The following is a 20,360-nucleotide window of genomic DNA, read 5'->3' on the forward strand; positions in this document are numbered from 1 at the left end:
TGTGGAGGAATACCATGATGCAGCCCTGTGTCTCCATCAAAATATAATAACAAATTACAGGCTCTTGTATACTTTGACATTCTCTGAGTGATTGCCCATTGCAGTACAAGACAATGAATTATTTAAAACAGATGCAGTACATTTCACAAAATGAATCTGATTAAATGGCAAGACATTATGAAGAAAACTGAGACAAAAGCCTAAGAGAATCTATTATCATAAAAGAGAATATGCTTCCTGTCTGAAGATAATTTTGAGTAAACAGATGAATTAGTAGGTAAACTGATAGACTGTCCACTAGGAAGACCTATTTACATAAGAAACTAATGCAAAATGGAGAATGGTCTTGCCAAGCAAGACATGTTACCCTTTCTCCACAGCATCTGCAAAACAGGCAATGAAAAGGAAAGAACTCATGGTGCTTTTTTAGTTCCAAACTGCTCCTCCCTGCAAAGCCCTGCACTGGGTGCTGTGTGGGGAGGTTTTTTGCTAAAGCACTGCTGATATATCACTTTGTAGATGTCTCTGAAGCATGCAGGTTCTTCCTACATCTCTGTACAAAACAAATTCTAGATTGTCATGGCTTTTGTGGCTTATCATGGTCTGTAGAGCTCTGTGGGGGGAAGTCAGGTCCTTTATCAAATGGGATCTGGAGGAGGTGTTTGAGGACATGAGTGTCCAAGAGCTTCTCTGATTTTTTTCCCAACAAAGTCAGATTGTCTACAAACCTTGCATTGATGGCATTCTTAAGCATGCAGGCCACTACAACACTATTTTATGGAATGCATTGCATCTTTGTAATGAAAATGGAAAATTGCTCTCACATACTGCTTTCTCATTGTTATGTACTGACTTTACTTATTTGTTTATTTGTTCTTGTCTACTGAATGCATCAAGATCGTTTATTTGCATACTTGCTTTGCTGAAATCCCGAATTGTACTGTATAACATCATATTCACCTAATATAGTATGAATTCCCCTGCTGTTTCAATTGGACAACTGGAGTGATGGGGAGCAAACAGTGTATTTCATCTTAGAAATGGCCCTGTTGAATGATATATTAAATTCATTTAATTTCCATCTTCTGTTCCATAGTACTTCTTTCCTTTGTTTTTTTTCCCTATTTTCCTAATAAATACTCATGTTTAATATTTAAATACACCAAAGTAAAAAATAATAATAAAAAAAAGGTTAATGAAACAGCTTCCTCTCCCTCTCTTTCTTCTCCTTTCCCTTCCAACACTGGCAGCATGACTTACATTAGAGGAGAGCACTTTGGCTCAAGCTTAGCCTGGGTATTGACCCCTGGCAGTTTGCTTCTGTATGGATTCATCACTATTAATTTTTGTTCCAACCTTAAGATACAGGCACATATCACTTTCCAAGTATTGATCTCCTACAGACTTTCTAGCTTTTCAGTGGGTATTATCTGAGTTCTTCCACTGGTAATGTCTGAGCCCTTCACATGAGTGAGCACAACACCCATCCTGGCAGGGCTGTGGGTGGGAGCCCAGGCTCACCTGGCAGGGGTACCTGTACTGGAGTCTGCAGAGGATCCTGGGGACTCATTCCTAAGTGGGAAAGGTGAACTGACACCCCTGGAGCTCCAGGCTGCCATGGGGTATTGCTTCTTCCCAGCTACTTGGCAGTGCAGATGTGCATGGCCTCTTCTGTACAGGCACACAGGCACAGCCTGAGGAGGAACAGAGAAACAACCCCAGGTACAGATGCCTTAGGATAACACACTGACTGCTGGGATATACCCCCTTCTTTCTGGATAGCAGAACAATGCTAAAATACAGAACAGGAAACTATCCAGCCTGTACTTCTCTTGGGAGACAGATGCACTAAAATGTGGACTCCAGCCAAATTGATTTCTTAGCCACATAGTAAACATCTTTTGAAAAAGTGCTCTGAGACAGAGGGGCATCGTTGATTTTTTGATAAAAGTGGCAAAAAAAGTGAATTTATACAGGTTAAGAAAAGATGATGAAAAACCTCCCCTGAGTTTCTCTTTTCCGGTTGCAGATACTGTGCAGTGGAAACAGATTGCCAACTTTACATTTCCCACAAAAAACAATAAAAGGGTTAATGTTAAGAAACAGAAACTAAGGTCAGTGCAACAACAGTTTAATTGAGAGATGTGTACAGTGAATACTGGGAGTAAAACCAGCTACCTTTGTCTTGAACAAAACACCCTTCTGGAGGAAAGCACTTGTTTATTTAGACTGAAAACAGACCAGCCAATATGCTGCCCAGTGTCCTACTAAGCATCAGGTAGTGCTCAGAATCTTGGCAAAACTGCCTCCCTCCAGTTCAGTGCTCCACATCAGAGGCACCTGAGACACCTGTGCTCTTTAACTTATCTGCAGACTAATCCTCCCACCCACACATGCACATACAGGGTGGAAATAACAATTTAAACCTATCTACATAAATACAGCTCTTTGAAAGGCTCTATTGATGCTACTACCTGAATTAGGAGAGCACTTATGCACAGCACGCACACACAAGTTGCATGGGAGGAAGAGTTTTAAAGTTTGGGTACAATAATCGAGAGGATTATTATAGACAGAGGGGAGAGGAAATTGAGGTTAAGAATGGCCCAGGAGACAAAAGGGAAAGAGCATGGAAAAAAAGAAGAAGAAAGCTCCAAGAAGTAGATGATTCATAGTTACTTCAGGCAGTAGTTTAAGTTTCTCAGTTTGAAGATGGAAATAACACCTACTTATCACCAAGAGATGGGCTGGTAATTCATGTTGAAAAGCACTGAGATTCTTGGAAGAAAGGTACTTTTGGAAATGTCATCCTTGAAGCATTTGTTGTTATGGCACAGTGTGATTGTGGACTTCAAACTGCTTCCAAAAAGTGATGTAGAAGGAAAGCAGCAATCTATCCAACACGGAACACTTGGCCAGCTCCAACATTTCTACCCACGATATCATCAATAGACAAATAATGGTGGGAAGAGTGGGTAAGAAAAAAAACTTAAGTGTGTAGTCTCAGTTCATAACTCAGGTCTTTGGGCTGCCAGGACTCAGTGCTTCTCAGAAGGGAGGAACAGGGAATTGCACCCAAAAATCTTTCCATTTTGGTCCATCTCTGTGTCTCCATGAGATGTTCTGCTTAGCTTGACAGTGTGTCTCAGTCTCTTTCCAGATTGTTAATGACTTGCAAAGTTGACAGCATGGTTGCTGGCATTCTCTCTTCTTCATGTCCTCTGCCTGCAAGTGTTACAGAAAGACAGAAAAAATTTAACATACATTCATATTATAAGAACAAAGAGCTGTAGAAATTGAAGTCTAGTCTTTTTTTTCTACTTTTAAGGTAGGAATTCACTCATAAACTGGACTATCCTACCCCAGATCTAGGCTGGTTTACCCCAGTTTATTCACCTGTGCCTGAAGAAGAGGTGGAGATAGCACTGCCTCCATTGTACTCTATGCTGTACATTGCATTCCTGATGCACTTATGGAGCCAAGCCTGGGCCAGCTCTACAAATGAATCCTAGAGAAAGCCAGACCTGTTCTGCCAGTCAGAAACCCGCTGCTATTAGCACAGCAAACTATTGGATACTTGCATGGTGACACCCTTCCCTAAGGACACCCTTCAAGGATGTGTATGGAAGGAAATTTTGTCAGCATTGCTGTTTGCCACTGAGTCTTGCTACCAGGAACCTGGATTAGATTCACTAAAACGTGTTCTTGTGCTTGCCCCACTAGTGCTGGTTTATGTTTTTGTCCTAGTCTCTCTGTAACTCCCTTGACCAAAAAATCTCCATGGAGAACGGTAGCTTAGTCATTCCATTTCTCAAGACTGGTTCTATGTCTCAAACCTAGAATTGCTCTCTTCAGCCTGTATTGGAGGTGGAGAAAGAAATAAATCCAGCTTTCAAGTGTGAGGCTTTGCAGATAAGGGGTGTTTTCCTCCTGTAACATATAAGCAGCCTTTATAGCACAAACAGAACAGCAACAAAGATGTCTGCTTACCTTTCCACATGATGAAATTCAGCCACAAAATAATGTTCACTTCTCACAGTGCCTGTAGTGTCTTTTTCTCCTCCTTTCCTCATGTAATGCACTTGGTTAATGATCTCCAGGCCTCTATCATCACCATCTTTTGTCTTGGCAGAACATCCCAGGTAAGCTGGCAGCCTAAGCTTTTCCTTCTGTAGTGTTGTCTCATTGCCTGCAGTAGTTTCTTCTCAATCCCTTCATTCTATCTTAGTTCTAGCCACTGGAATAATAGGTACTATGAGGCATAACACTTTGACTTCTGGAATCCAAAAATCAAGGACGTTTTGCTGTAAGCCAGTCCTGTTAAAATAAATAAAAAATTAAAATAACACCTGTAGATGTCTGCAGCCTTGGGGAACACTGGACAGAGATCTCAGTAACTGACTTCAATCTTCCCTGACACATCCAAGAGAATGAGTTCCATCTCTTCCCCATCTATCTCTGTGTCAGTAGTGTCAGCATTGGCTCACAGGACCTGGGAGGGTGTTCATGGCACAGAGCAAAGATGAAGCATATTTTACCACAGGGGTGATCTCCAGCCACAGCTAACTTTCTCCTAGAAGCAGCCATTCCTTGAAAATAAAGATGAAGTACAAAATTACTTATTCCCAGGATGTGGAATTTAAGCTTTTGTGAAGGGTAGAATGAGGAAAGAAATTCCATTAGTTTGGTATATCCATTATCTCCTTGTTTTTTCTCCATACTCCTGTCTTACCTTTCTTCCCTATTTTTCCCCTCTTTAATTTCGATATCAGAATATTCTGAAATTGTGACTACCTTGTTCTTGCCTAATATCATAAATAAAAAATTAAGGTATAAGCCAAATCTGGATGTAATGAAGACTCCTGCAGTACTCTATATTTCTGTTTTATTATCTCAGATATTGTTTATGGTCAGTGTTCAGTCCTTAACAGATTTAATTTTTTTATATTGAATGACTTAATTTTGTGAGTGAGATAGAATGTAAAACACTGTATCGAACAACTTTCCAAATTGGTTTTATTGACATTTTTCCTGCCATGATCTGTTAGTGGGATTCTACAATGGCAGTAGCTCTTCTGTGTGCATCCCTGCTGCTTTTGCTAATAGATCAGTTATCATGTGGGAATTAAGAAAGTGTTCTGAGTCTTCATAGAGTCATGGTTCATTTATAGGAAATAGAAGTTTGTTAGACTTACAGGATAGTAATTTCCACCATCAACCACCATTCTACCATCAATTCTCTTAGACCAGTTCCTTCTAGTATTTTTGCTGCCTCAGCTTCCTCAGGTGACAGGTTCCCCTGCAGAGAGAACTGACCACCACACTTCAAAGACCACCATGAAGACCACGGTAATTAAAGGAATAGGTTAATGTGTCTTAATATAGCAAATCAATCTACATGGAGAACGATTACATCATTGTTTTTAAAAGCAATCTACTGGCAATAAAGTGGAAATTACACAAATCATTAACAAATCATAACATGTTTACTTCAGGAGTTTCCTCGTTCTTATTGCGAAAGACTCATCCTGTGCGAGCACTGCGGAACTGAGTGTGCCAAACTCCCTGGTGGAATGTGGGCTGACCGTGCTGGGTCTGAAACAGGAGCAGACCTGCCAGAGACCCTCCAAACATCACTCTTCAGATCTGCTGAGGCATCACGGATAAATGAATTGCAGAATCAAAGAGTGGATGAGGTGAGGAGGGGTTGTCTGCTCCACCCTGCCCTGCTCAGAGCAGGACCAACTACAGCAGGTCGCTCAGGACTGTGTCCAGCTGGGTTTTGAATATGCCCAAGGATGGAGACTCCACAGTCTCTGTGGGCAGCCTTTTCCAGTGTCTGACCACCCTCAAAGTAGTGGAATGAATCCACTGGAGAGTCTAAAGATAAAGAACTTGCCACTGTTAAGGATATTATCTTGACCTCCAGACAGAGAGACTGAATTCCCTGCTATCTTGTTGGCATTGGACCAGCAATTTTACTCTGTCTGTTTTCCTCGTAGACAAAGACTGCAAGGTGTCTGTAGTCAGTAAAAACTGAGAACAAAGGGAACCAGAGGATGATAAGTTTGGTCTCTCTGCAGAGAGAACTCTTTACGAAGGCATTATTGGTGATGTAGGTATATAACATGATTAGTATCATAGTATCATTAGTATAATGATTATGTGGTCAGCTCTTTTATTTCATACAGCTACAGAAGGGTTCTTCAACTGAGATGAGGGGTTGTAGGTCTAAAAGTTCTAGCCTAAGGATGAGGAACTTGTTTTTATTTAATTTGACCTCAGCTGGAGACAAAAGGCCGCTTTAATTTTCTGTAGTGGTATAATTTTACTCTGCCAACCCATATTTCCTGAGTTCTATTAAAGTGTGAATTTTATAGTCTTGCTATAAGAACTGGAAAAAATTGAAACCAACAGCTTCTGACTGACCTCTCTTATTAGAGCAATGCCAGTGGATCTCAGACAGCTCTTTAGTCACGAAAGCATTTCTTTTTTTGGGATGGTGTTCTTTCATGTGCACTGTACTCAGCATAAACCTCTGTATCGAAAATACACAGGTCATTTCACCTTCTCCTGCTGTGCCTTGGCATTCCAGCTTCTAGGCAGATCAGTCTGGCTTGTCTGCTGAGGGCACTGATCCCAAGGGGCTCTGAGAGTTAAACTCCGCTTTTTTCCAGCAAGGGACCTGCGGTGACACACAGCAAGTGGTCTGGTCCCTAAAAGTGCCAGGAATTCTCATCTTAGAGAGACAGATACTCACCATTTCTGCCTGTTCTCTCACATTTGCTCAGAGCTCTTCCACACTGGCCTGTGAGCTGCTCACATTTCACTGCCTCTTGCCTTCCCCACTTTGCAGAGAAGCGTTGCCTGCACAGGGACTGCAGGATGCTGGACGCCAGCATTACAAGCCAGCATCCAGGACTCTGTGTGCCTTTAGAGGACACATGGCTGCCTCAGCATGTTATGCCACAGCAGGCAATGTACTTACTTGCCTACTTATTGACAAAACAGAGAAAGATTGCCTTCCCCACTGAGCTTTCATGCTTTTGGTACAGATTTACGCTTGAACACAAATTACCTGAGTTACAGACAGGCCCTTTAGAAAATCTGTTTAGCAAGAAGTGTGTGTGGGGGAATATAATCTGGAAACAATCTCCAGTAATTGGCAGGAATTGCCTTCTTGACAAAAAAAAAAAAATGCCACTTGGATTAAATAAAAAAACCCCAACAAAATCTGAGTTTTAATCTCAAAGCCATCAGCACAAGCAATAAAAGCAAACAAGTGGTGTCTCTCCTAATTCAGGCTTTCTTCGTCAATCATACAGATGTGTGTGGTGCAGCAGAACTAATGCTGTGCTTAGTGCACATTTGGGATAACCAGAAGTGAAAATTCAGCTTGCCTAAAGAACTATACTTCAGCATATAATGCAGATTCATGCAGAAAATATAAAAGCTACAACCTAAGTTAAAATTCAGCCCTAAAATACATGAGCTGGATCATTTGCTAAGTACAGATGTGTAATAACCACAGACTTAGATGTTCCCCATAGAGGCTGCTGCTGGAGTGTACCTCAGAACAGTGAAATGAGTGTGACCTCAGCCTGAGCTGGTCACAGGGCTGAGTCTCATGATACAAAACTTCTGGGAAAAAAAAGACTTACAAAGCATTTTAACTCTTGGTCAAGGAGTTACATTGCCTTTGCTGAAGTCTGTCTTGAAAGATGAGAGATGAAACATCAGGTGCTTTCCCTTCAGTGCAACTGTGTGGAAGACTAGAGATGTGAGACTTCACTTTTAAACAAAGCAGTTATGACTCAGACCATAACTGGGTGCTGCAAATATATGTGAACTGCTCAGTTGCAAGAAAAATTCATGCCATGGATTTAACTTGGGTTAGCTGGACATTTGTGGAGTAATTCCTTTGCTCGGTTTGGGAGCTGGGACCAGCAGACAGTTTGGACGAGGCCAGCCTGCTCTGAAGCCTTTAAAGAGTAAGCAGTATGTATGTGGGACACGAGGCACACAGGTAAATGCCAGCAGCACTCTGAGCAACAACAGAGCTGTGTGCTTTGAAATTAATAAGCTGCTTATTTACCTGCCTTCCGTGGCACAGCACAGATGAGTCGATCAACATAACCGCTCTTTCGCATTATTCCTTTTGCTTTTTAATGAAACGTTTTGCTCCTGAAAAGAATAAGCAAACACACAGGCAGGATTCAAAAGTCAAATACAAGCGGAATCAGAAGTATATTTAAGCAGCACCTCGCAGGTTCTCCTGCTGCGGCCGCAGAGGTGGGTTTTTCCAGCTGCGGGTTTTTCCAGCTGCGGGATTTTCCAGCTGCGGAGCCGCAGGGAGCAGGCGCAGGGCGGTGCAGGGCGCGGCGCCGCCGCCAGAGGGCGCTGGGGCTCCGCGGTCAGCGCGGGAGGGCCCGGCCGGATTTACATCGCACAGGGAATATAAAATACACATTAGATCCGTGTCTGCCCCTCCGAACGGCCCGGACGGATTGACACTGCACAGGGAATATAAAATACACATTAGATCCGTGTCTGCCCCTCCGAACGGCCCGGACGGATTGACACTGCACAGGGAATATAAAATACACATTAGATCCGTGTCTGCCCCTCCGAACGGCCCGGACGCGCTTGGGCTGCGGAGCAAACAGCTCCGAGCTGCCAGTGCTCCATGGCCAGCAGGACATGGCAGCACGGGGGTGATTTGCACACAGCTCTGTGAAGGATTTAAGCCTGTGAGCAGTGACAACAAATTTAAAGGGATGATGCAAGGCAGAAATTTGGCCCGCTCGAAGGCCACAGGTACTGAAGAACATCCGTGTCTATGTCTACACTTTATATTTGGATTTTTTTTTCCAAAATGTATTATGTTCACATAAAATATGCTGTACAAACCCCTGTAAGATCAAAGTACAAATTCGTCCATCAGCATCCAGGGACATGCTCTTTTGACTGGGAGAAACAGATACTACAAAAATCTCAGAAAATCAATTTTATTTCAATGTCTACGATTAAGCAAACCTTTTGCCCTATGGACACACATCCCTCTGTAACAGTCTGCTGCAAGTAACTTGTCAGGCAATTTGATGTCCTCAGTGATGCATTCGCTCTCCAAGCGGGTATTTTAAAATACAGTTTTTAATAACAACGGTATTGTACAAACCACTCATTTTCCTATTCACTAATGCCAGTGCTGGCTGGGAAAACGGGACACTTCAGATCCAGCCCCGAGAGGCAGCAGCCACAGGACATCGTCTGTTGGAAAAGCTGGCAGGGAAGAAGCTGGGGACACCACCCGGCTGAGCGGTGACAGCGGCAGCGGGGACGGAGCGCTCCGTGCCGCGGGGGTCCGAGTGTGCCCGGCCACTGCGGCCACTGCGGCCACTGCGGCCACCCCGGCCCGGCCCAGCCCAGCCCAGCCCGGCCCGGTCCAACAAGCTGCTCCCATGGAGGGATTCCCTGCCCTCCCAGCAACCCCGCACACCAGCGCTTTGCGCCCCTTCATTTTCCACGTCCATGTTTTCATTGCTGTCACCTCCGAGATCCCCGTAAATCGAGACCCAAAGGCCGGTTCCGTGCAAACCTGCTGCTTCTCCCGGTTTACAATTCCTCCGCTCCCTTTTGGCCAGGAGCTGGCGAGAGTCGAACATGACGATTTTTTTAAGGAAGGGAGTTGAGCTCTTTTCCAGTAGCACCCAGCGGGCGCTTTTATTTTATTAAACCGCCTGCAACACTCTCTGTTCACTTTGCCCGGGCTTTAAAGCAGCAGCCGGGACTCAGCGGCGCTGCCCGCTCCTCTCTGCTGCCCGGCCGGACTCTTCACAGCGGCCATCCCGAGCGGCGAGACCGCGGCGGGGACCGGCGCTGCCCTGTCCCGGCGCTGCCGTGTCCCGGCGCCCAGCCGGGATCCCCCGGGGCCGGGAGGGCTCGGGCCGGGCACCGGGAGCTCCCGGGCCGCCCCAGCGCGGCTCCGCCCGCCGCGACCCCGGGCCCGCTGCCCCGGCCCGGCCCGGCCCGGCCGCTCCCCGCGCGCTCGGCCCCGCCCCCCGCCCGCGGCCGCCCGCCAATCGCAGCGCTCTCCGCCGGGGATGACCTCACTCCTTGCCTTCCCATTGGCCAGCTATATTAAGAAAGTCGCGAGCGCCTTTAAATAGCGGCGCCGGGCCGCAGCTTGCGGCAGTGGCTGCGCGGAGCCGGTCGTGCGCGGTGTGCTGCGGTGAAGGCGAGAACCGGCGGCACCGCTCCCAGCGCAGGGCTCCGGGGGTCTCGGCGCTGTGCTGCGGCCGTAGCGCTCCCCCGAGGCAGGGTACGGAGGCGCGGTGCCGGTGCGCAAAGAGAGCAGGGCGCGCCCGCCTGGCTGCGCGGGCCGGCTCGCCACGGTGCCCTGTGAGAAGCGAGAGGGAGCGGGAGGCGGCGGCCGCGGGGAGGAGGGCGCTGCCATCGTCCTGCTGCACGGCAAGGCCAGCTTGGCGAGCCTGGCCATGGCCGCCATCCGCAAGAAGCTGGTGGTGGTGGGGGACGGTGCCTGTGGCAAGACTTGCCTCCTCATCGTCTTCAGCAAGGACGAGTTCCCCGAGGTGTACGTGCCCACCGTCTTCGAGAACTACGTGGCGGACATCGAGGTGGACGGCAAGCAGGTGGAGCTGGCGCTGTGGGACACGGCTGGCCAGGAGGACTATGACCGCCTGCGTCCCCTTTCCTACCCGGACACCGATGTCATCCTCATGTGCTTCTCTGTGGACAGCCCGGACTCGCTGGAGAACATCCCGGAGAAGTGGGTGCCCGAGGTGAAGCACTTCTGCCCCAACGTCCCCATCATCCTGGTGGCCAACAAGAAGGACCTGCGGAACGACGAGCACGTGCGGAACGAGCTGGCCCGCATGAAGCAGGAGCCGGTGCGCACCGAGGACGGCCGGGCCATGGCCATTCGCATCCAGGCCTACGATTACCTGGAGTGCTCGGCCAAGACCAAGGAGGGCGTCCGGGAGGTCTTCGAGACCGCCACCCGGGCGGCCCTGCAGAAGCGCTACGGCACCCAGAACGGCTGCATCAACTGCTGCAAAGTGCTATAGGGCGTGTCTGGAGCGCGGCGCTGGGCACAGCGCTGGGTCACCTGTTGGCAGGTGGAGAGCAGCTGGGTTACACACGCACACGGCATCTGCCTGTCCCCTCCGCTGGGGACCGGCCGCGATGGGGTGGGGGCGAAGGGGGGGAGCACGCTCCTCGAGCCTTGGCCGAGAAGGGTTGTGCCTGCTCAGCCGTGGGGACAGAGGGAGGGGGGGATTGCATGCCCTGAGTGTTGGGAATAAAGTGGGGAGAAGCCTTCTCCCACCACCGGCCCCCGCGAGTTGGTCGCGGACTGAACAACACAAAGCTGCTGAGACTGGACTGAGCAAACGTTGCACCCGGTTCTGCCCCTTTGCCAACACCTGCTGCTCCCCGCTCCCAGGCAGCCTCTCCTCTCTTTTGCAAGAGGAGGGCGGTGGAGCCGAGATGCTCGAAGGGACTTCTGCCTCCTGCCTGCATGTGCCTCCACCCAGGCGAGCTGGGGAAAGGGGCTGCCTCTCCCGGGCTGCCTGCAGCATCCTCGCTTCTCCCTCACATGTTTCAGCCTGAGCCTGACCTGCTGTGGAAATTAGTGCCCTGAAGACCGAGACTGGGAGGGAAGGGGAGGGTCATCCCGAGCGAAGCCTGTATATATGTTACATTTTCTGTCTTGTGCAAACTGGGGTAGTGCAGGGGTGCTTATTTAAAGTGAGGTGGGGAGGGGGTGCCCAGGTGGGACTTGTGTTGTGCAAAGGAACTTGCCCTGAGTGACTGATGCCTGCTGATAACAGGAGCCTTGAAGTGACTCCAGCTGCAGAAGCCACCAGGCCAGAAAGTAGAGCTGAACTGTCCTGCTTGCTGGATATCCACCTCCTGACAGATGAGGCAGGATGAGCAAGGGGATGGTATTGCCATATTATGATCTTGGTGCCTGCTCCTTACTTTAATGTTGTCTCCTGCGAGTGTGTTGGATTGGCTTTATTTAAATTTTTATTTTCAAAAGAAGTTACTTTGCACAACTTGGTGGATTTTTTTTTGAAATGTTTAATTTAAACACTGAATGCACTCATCATCTGCATACAACACTGTAGCATTGGAAACATTCTTACTCAGTAACCTCATCTGGTCTTGTTTAAAACTGATTTCAACACAAGACAAAATAAAACCACTGTATATTTTTGCCTTGGAGAAAAAAAATGGGTGAAAGCACTGTTACTTATGCAGTGAGTACATCAGACTTTAGTACTAAAGGGCAGTTGAAAGAATTAAGGTTTATTTAAAACTTATTTTCACAAGGTGGTCAACCTGGGTGAAAATAATTTTCTGTTTCTCTGGTTCAGAGAACAAATGTATCCATTTATGTTTGTTTACTTTCCTCCCTCTTCCCTCAATAGTGGTACTGAGACTGTTTTTAATAAACTGACATGGCAAAAACTGAGATGTATATGATGTTTACATAAAACTATAGTGTATGCAGTTTTTTATGTAAAGTATTAAAAGATTCTATGCTGACAGTTGTGTGAGCAGTGTTGTGATTCACGGAGAGTGTCCTCAGCTTGCAGCAGTACACCTGGGTGGTGTTGAACTAGACCAGAGTTTGCCCCTTGCCTGCACATGCTTTTATTTGGCTTTTTTTCCACTGGGTGAAATACCTGTCTGGCAGCTTTCAGAGGCTGGTGGTTTTATTTCCCTTTGGGGGAGCTGCTTCCTTAGTTTTTCTGTGTGTGGCATGTGGCAGTGTGCTCAGAAGTCAAGGTGGTGACTAATCCATCTTGTTGCTGTTGAGCACAGAAGGCTCTGTGGCTTGTGCTTGGGCTCCAGTGAGCTGGTGTAGCACCAAAACAGGCTGCAAGGGTAATTTTTCAAGGAAGCATTTAGATAAAAGCAGTTTTTATTAGTGATCTCCCCTTTGCTTGAAGTGCATGGCCCCACTTGCTGCAGCAGGGCATGAGGGCAGACACTGCTCTGTTGAAACAGGAGTTTCCAAAGCTGCCTGGATGGATTTCCCAATTGTTGACCTCGTTAATTCCCATGGCAACCTAAGAAGCCTGGGCCTCTCTGTGACAGGGATCCCCAGCAGGGCTTTGTGCCTGTCCCTTCCTCTTCGTGCCTGGCAGGTGCACAAGGCCCTGTGCTCCTGCCTGTGGCAGCAGCTCCTGGCAGGAGGAGGTGGCCTCGAGCAAAATGTGAGTGATGCTGAACCATAAGGCCTGTGCCCAAAGTGCTCATGTCTCCTTTTTTTTTTTTTTGTCCTGGAAAAACTTCCTCAGATACCTTCACAGGAAATTGCAGGACAGGTTTCTGTTTTCATAAATCCCTGCTCCTTTTGTAGACATCTAAGAAGAGAATTGAACTTTTTCTGGTTTTGACCTATGAATATCTGCTAGGGTACAGATAGTTCAGAAATGTTAACAAAGGTTAACAAATACCAAGGCAAGCAAAACACATGTAGTGGTTTTGTTCGTTTGCTCGCAGAGGGCTGAAAGTGATGGGGCTTTTCAGGCAGACTGACATAGAAATAACAGGTTCCTTGTTCAACACCTGCAAAGTCAATCAGCCATAATGTGAAAATACTGGAGTACATGCTCAGTCCATGCTGTGAGTTTATTGCGCTGTTTCCTATGATCCTTAACAAATGACAGGAATTTTCATGTAGCCAATTTAATCAGGATTTCTTGAAAGGTCCCTAAGTCCTGGGTTTTGGTATCCTTCTCTGTTCTCCTGATATTCAAATTTCAATTTCAATTCTCTGGATAGTCAATGTGTGAGTTTCTTACCTTCAATTTGAGAACACTAAAATCAAACATCCCTTGAAAGAGATTTCAGTTTTGGATGCTTAAAGGGCTGTGGCCAAAGGGACCCTCATTTTTGCAGGGACATTCAAACCCCCAGCTCTGTGCAGAGTTACAGTCTAACATATGATGCCAGCCAGTGATGCTAAACCTGCACTCAAAACCTTATCATTAAAATGATTGCAATAGCTGAAAACCTTATCAATTCAGTTAGGCTGTAGCAATAAGTAATCTTCTCAAAGCCCCAAAGGAGAAAGCATTAATATTTGTATTTTAAACACTGGGAAATGGGTTAGCATTGCATCCTTGTATAATTAACTATACCAATATTTTCCACTGAGGTGCTTACAAGGTAATTACACTCATTATTTCCAAATGGATCTTTGCCCAAGCAAGGGGATACAGCCTCTGGCCCAAGGGGGAAAAGTTGCAAGAAAGCACATTTCAGTTTTAACTGAGCATGACCTTTCACTGGTACTTGTGAAGCTGAGTAAGCCATCAGGGTGAGATCACCGTGGGAGTCCACCCATTGGATCAGATGGTGGGATCAGAGCTCAAACATAACTCCTTTGCTTTGTGTCACATTGCTGGGCTTGCTTTGGTGGAGGGGAAATAGAAGGTGTGGCACATCCCACCCATGGTGACTCAGACACATGGACAGGGCCAGGCTGACACCCTGCGCTGTGAGAGTGTCACACTGACCAACTCCATCTGACACCCCACAGTGAGAGTGTCACACTGACAACTCCATCTGACACCCCACAGTGAGAGTGTCACACTGACCAACTCCATCTGACACCCCACAGTGAGAGTGTCACACTGACCAACTCCATCTGACACCCCACAGTGAGAGTGTCACAGTGACCAACTCCATCTGACACAGGGACAGGGCCAGGCTGACACCTGCACTGTGAGAGTTTCATACTGACCAACTCCATCTGACACCCCACAGTGAGAGTGTCACACTGACCAACTCCATCTGACACCCCACAGTGAGAGTGTCACACTGACCAACCCCATCTGACACCCCACAGTGAGAGTGTCACACTGACCAACTCCATCTGACACCCCACAGTGAGAGTGTCACACTGACCAACCCCATCTGACACCCCACAGTGAGAGTGTCACACTGACCAACTCCACCCCACAGCTGCATCTTCCCAAATGTACCCAGAGGGTCTCGCACCACTGGGGCCAGGCGGGCGCCTGAGCTCAGGGCAGGTGCCTGACAACCTACACTCTATATTCAGACAGAGGATTGGTTTCATCTGGACCTCTCCTTGCTTATCTTCATCTGCTCCCCTAATTCATGTTCATCTGATCCCAGTCTGTCTGCTGTAACCTTTTGGCAGGAGAAGCAGTGGCACTGAGCAAGCCAGAGCACAAAGGAATATCGACCACTGACTCACCTCACAGTGCTCACTGCTGGGCACAGGGGCTTTTGCCAGCTGTGCCCACACACTGCACAGATGTCCTCAGCTGAGGAAGGCTGTACCTTCCCTTAGTCTGTTCAAGATGAGTTCAGCTTCTGCTGAAGGTGTTTCTTCTCATGGGAGCCAGAGCCCTGTGATGGTGCTGTCACATCCTCAGCAGTAAATTGGAAATGTAGGAAACCTTGCTGAAAGGTCCCCTCATCATCTCCATCACTCTCCATTCAAGTGAGGAGACCACTTGTGCACTCCCACAAGGTTCCCAGGCTGAACCCTCTGGCAGTGTGAGGGTGTCTTGTCAGGGCAGACTGAATATTAGGCTGCCCAGGGAACGTCAAAACCACCTTTTGCTGTTCTTTTCCCTTTTTACCCACAGCAGCTCTAAGTAGTCCTTGCATGATCAAACAGAGAATCTCTGTATGGAAAGCACACTCTGTAGGGTATGTCAAACACAGAATAAGTCATCTTTGGTGGGAGAAAGAAGTAACTAAATCTCCTTGGTACTTTTGGCAGAATGTTTGTTGAAGCACTTGTCATGCATTGGAATTAGGCTCTTTATGCTTGCTAGTTTTTTTAACCCTCATGTAACTCCACACACTCCAGAGGGGTTACACAAGACTTTAAAGCAATTGCATGTCGTCTTAATGGCTTTCTGGGTTTGGAACAATAAATTAGTTTAGCTCCATTTGCCTTACACTATGTTGGACAGATTACAAATCTTTTTTAGCAACCCAGTATGATCCCTTAATTTTTAGGTTTAATATTTTCCAGATTCTGTGCAGCATTAGTATATAGCTCTGAACTTCATATAAAGTGTTAGCAAGTTCTCTTCACCAAACAATCCTTTTCCAGCCCAAGAACCAAGGACACCATCACAGTTTTGGGCCCAAAAAAAGTGTAAACAACAGTGAATTGAGGGGAGCAGTCTGGGAGGATGGGACTTCATACCCTGAAGCTGTAATTAGACAATTAACCCTAACATGTAAATGGACCAAAACTTATAAAAGTGTGAAAACGTGTGACTTGTCATCCATCTTGGGTGGAGCCACTGCTGGGCTCTTGTACTGCCCAAGTTGTGTCCTTTGAAGGCATTTTTAATAAATAACTGCTTTATTCCTTTAACACTGTTAGCCTCTTTTCTAGGTAGTGTCTCAAGGCATCAAATGGAGAATTGACACAAACTCCTGCAGTCAGAGAAATTAAAAAAATTACTCTGAGGGACTCCACAAGTGTTTTACTTGAATTAATGTCACTATCAGTAATTCACTCACAGATTTTATTCCTTGGCTGCAGGACTAGATGATGTTTAAGGGCCTTTCCAACAGCAAGCCACTCTGTTTCCATGATTCTATGTTTTTAAGTGCTTGATTTGAGTAGCCTGTGTAATGGATGAACATTTTCTTCAATGCTTCTAGAGGAAAGGAATGAGTTGCACTTCCCTCTCCCTCCCCATTTGCTTGAATTTGTCCAGTTTTTTGTTGAGAGTAAGTTTTGTTCAGGCTTGCTCCCAGTGGCAGTGGTAAGCCACGGTCTGTGAAAAGCAGCAGACAAGTAAATTCAGTTTTGTGGCTATGCACACCCTGCACAGCACAGACCTCCCTCCAGTTCTGTCACAGGGGCCGTGAAGTGAGAGGCTTTGAAAGTCACCTGTGAGAAGTGTATGTGTCTGCAGTGCGTTATCCATGCATAACTCAGAAGTTTGTACCATTTGGTGTATTAACAGCTACGGGCAGATCTGCGTTCCTTACGTGTTGATCAAACTGGTGCTAAAAAGGTGGGGTTGTTGGAGGGGGCTAAAGGCACTGCTGTGATACCTTACAGGGTAAGAACATCAGACCGGTGCCTTCAGCAGGAGCTGACTCTGTGTGTACATTGCCTTCCTCACTTGCCAGTCTGTGTGGGTTTTGTCTGTGTTGCTAAATCTTGCTTTCCAGTAAAGGGGACCAGTGGGTGGGATTTTATGCTAAGCGCTCAGTTCCGTTGCTTTTAGGTCATTCATCCTCTTCTGCATCCTCAAAGCGTGCTGTGGTAGGGCTGGAGATATGAATTTGGAAACAAAGCGGGTTTCCTGCTGGGAAATCATCCTCATTTGCATGTGAATGTCCCCTTCCCTCTGCAGGGAAGGGAGGGTGGGGGCAGTGGGGAGCCCCCAGGGCTTGGGGAGCTGGGAGGGAGGATCTGCCAGGGGTCTGCCCTGGACGAGCCTTTTCTCTGCCCTTTTCTCTTCTCTTTTCTCTGCTCCTGAGCTTTTGTGCAGTTTTGTGGGGTTTTTATAGGACGAAGTTTGGCCCTGCAGCCCTTGCTCTGTGGGGCTCTTCCCTCTGAGCGCAGCAGCACAGTCGGGACTGCAGAGTCCGGTCCCACTGCCGGAGTCTCTGGGTCTGATGGCAGCAGCCTGACCCTTCCTGCTGGCAGGAAACTTTCTCATCCCGTGAAATCAGAGTCAGTTTTAAACCAGGGGTTTTTCAAGGGGTTTGTGCAAAGCAGGATGTAGTGACACTACCTGTCAAAATTATAAAAATATTAAATCCAGGCTTTTGCGTTCAAGGCTCTTACAAGAGTGTTTGGGCACTTTGTATTTTTGACCAATGATCAGGAAAATTTTGAGGAAAATCACTGCCTGTTGTGAAAGTGTAAGAACATCAGAAAGGCAAAGATATATATATATTGTTTTGTTTAGTTTTTTTGGGGTGGAGGTTTAAACCAACCAACCATGAGTGTCTGAAAGAGACTCCAGGTTTCTAAACACTGCTTTCTAAAAGTACTCACAATTAATTTCCATTTTCTCTGACAGTCATCTTGGAGGCACAGTAAAATGCTGGCATCTCGAGGCAGGAGGAAGCTGGATGGGATGGGAGAGAGTTCATGTCACAGCATCAGGTACCAACACGCCTTCCCACGGTGATGGGCAGGAGGATGTGTGTCACCCCCGTGTTTGCTCTTTGTGGAAGTGTTCCCAGCCAAGGATCCCTTCAGCTGGGGAGCTCATTCCTTCCGGATGGTGACAGAACACTTTGCGTTGGCAGTGATTACTGCATTTCACTCCCAATGATTACCTGAAATGAGAGGCTCCAAGAAGGCACACACATACACCCATAAAGTGGCGACAAGGAAAGCGAATTGTAGTCATTACCTTGCAGCCAGGAATTTAGCAAAGGTGTGCCTAATGCCTGAGCTCTTTGCTAACAGCCAGCCTGGCTCCCACACACCGGTGGCCTCTCCTCTTGGGTGGGCTCAGATTTAACACCATCGTGTGAAATGTGGGAAATTCAGAGCAACTGTTCTCAGCCTGTATCCGTCCGGGAAGATTTCGGACTGGAAGGGCTTTGATGCCTGAGGAATTCTCTGTCTTTTCCAGCGGTACCTCTGGGTTTAAAAAACAGCCATTCCTCTGCACATTTTTCATCTAAAAATGCTCTTAATTTTTTATCAGTTCCAGGGAAGCAGCCAAATAAGGATGGCAGGATGTTTCACTTGCACTCTTAGACTGATATTGCTGTAGCAGTTGTAATATGTACTCCAACACATTGGTTCCACCCACTTTTTACTCTCCTTAGCCTGAGCATGTATTTGAAACATAAACTTCTGTAATTTTGCATCTTACAAAGCAGGCAGAGGAATAAGCCATCTGATCACAAGAAACTAATGACCACAGTCTGTGCTGGGCCCCAGAGCTGGGTGCAGGTTCAATGACCCCCATTTCTCTGCACACCCTGCAGAAATGCCCACGGAAGGAAGGTTTCTTCCCCAGCTCACTGCTACAAACACCTGGCTGCTGAAGGTGTGCAAATGCTGTGGAGGGCCCAGGGTAGCTGCCCTTGGGTGCTTTTGGTGCCAGCCCCTCCTGCCAGGGGACACAGTTTCCCTAACACCACAGAGCAGGCAAACTGTAAATAATGTATTGATTCACTCTGCTGGTGATGTCAATCTCCTGAACCCTTTGTTAAATTTTGGGATTATACTGGTTTGTCTCAGAACGCTGGTTTACCAGCAGAATCATTCCATGTCGACATAATTTTAGTTGCACTGGTAACACTCCTGGTGTGATTAGGGGTAAGGTTCCCCTTTTGCAGGTTACTTTTCTCCAAACAGGACTGTGCTGTGGCAAACTGTGCTGGCAGGATGAGGACATGAGGCTGGAAACACCAGCACACTCCACAGGCAGCCGGGAGGGACGACTGAACTGGAGACACAGCTCAAGCTGCCATGGCTGAAATTTAACTGCAAAAGTTTCTCGTTTCTCCTTTTGCTCCTTTGATCCGTTGAAAGATCAAGTTTCAGGGGAAAATCAGCCAGGACAAGCCACAGAGGGCTAGAATTACAGCATGAGGAGCAGCAGGGCCATTCGAGATCGCTTTCAGGCTGCAGCCAGTCCTTACTCAGCTCCAGCCAGAGCCCAGGACTGATGGAGGGCCACGTCAGCTGCTCTTATTGTTATAGATACAGATGTTTAAAATTAAAAGCAATTGTTTATTAGGCATTTCCAAATGACTGTTTTATGAAGCAGTCACACACTGGTCTCAGAACTTGTGGCTCTTCCTCTAACAGACCATGTTAAGTCTGTGCATGAATGGTTTTAAAAAACCCAAGAAAAAGATGCATTCTTACGTGTTAATTTTGCAAGCCAAGCTAGTGGCTGTGCTTTAAAAGTTGACAAAGGAAGAAAAGCAACCCAGAAGGTGCTCACATGCCAAAATTTGTTGGATTGTTGGATGGAATGAACAGGGGAGGCCGGTGGGCTGTTCCAGCCCTGGTTGGTGGGCTGGCTGTGACTCTTGGCATCACTGTTGGGTGGCACTGAGCATCACTGTGTGCTCTGCCAGTGAACTGGAGCCACATCCAGCCTTCAGCTGCCAGCTTCTCAAACCTACTGCCCTCACACCACAGCAACTTCAAGGAAAGGTTGAGTGCAGATTGCTTCCCTGTCCAGAAACATTTGTTGGGCAGTGTATTCCTCTGAGTCTTTCTGGGTGAAGGAACTGTTGCAGATGGGGTAATCAAGGTGTCTCAGCAGCTCTGTGGATAGCACAGATGGGAGATGTTTTTATGGACAAAAGGTAGATCTGCAAAACATATA

General features: G+C 47.0%; 1 protein-coding gene and 1 long non-coding RNA gene across 4 annotated transcripts; one reads left to right on the forward strand and one right to left on the reverse strand.

Annotated features, from left to right (window-relative positions):
• Positions 1-2,115: 2,115 nt before the first annotated feature.
• On the reverse strand, positions 2,116-9,884 carry LOC116994372. Of its 3 annotated transcripts, XR_004417469.2 has the most exons (5): positions 9,551-9,884; positions 8,096-8,184; positions 6,568-6,685; positions 3,991-4,317; positions 2,116-3,225 (listed from the first exon to the last, which is right to left on the reverse strand). It is a non-coding gene; the product is annotated as an uncharacterized LOC116994372 (long non-coding RNA). The 3 variants fall into 3 exon arrangements; XR_004417468.2 differs by lacking the exon at positions 6,568-6,685 and having other exon boundaries at positions 9,599-9,884; XR_004417467.2 differs by lacking the exon at positions 6,568-6,685.
• Positions 9,885-10,182: 298 nt separating this feature from the next.
• RHOB (ras homolog family member B) lies at positions 10,183-12,575 on the forward strand. The gene has a single exon (XM_033056031.1). The coding sequence runs from the start codon at positions 10,497-10,499 to the stop codon at positions 11,085-11,087; it is 591 nt and encodes a 196-aa protein (XP_032911922.1). The 5' UTR covers positions 10,183-10,496; the 3' UTR covers positions 11,088-12,575.
• The last annotated feature ends 7,785 nt before the right edge of the window (positions 12,576-20,360 follow it).

Source organism: Catharus ustulatus, chromosome 3 (assembly GCF_009819885.2).
Source record: "Catharus ustulatus isolate bCatUst1 chromosome 3, bCatUst1.pri.v2, whole genome shotgun sequence".
Lineage (NCBI taxonomy): Eukaryota > Metazoa > Chordata > Aves > Passeriformes > Turdidae > Catharus > Catharus ustulatus.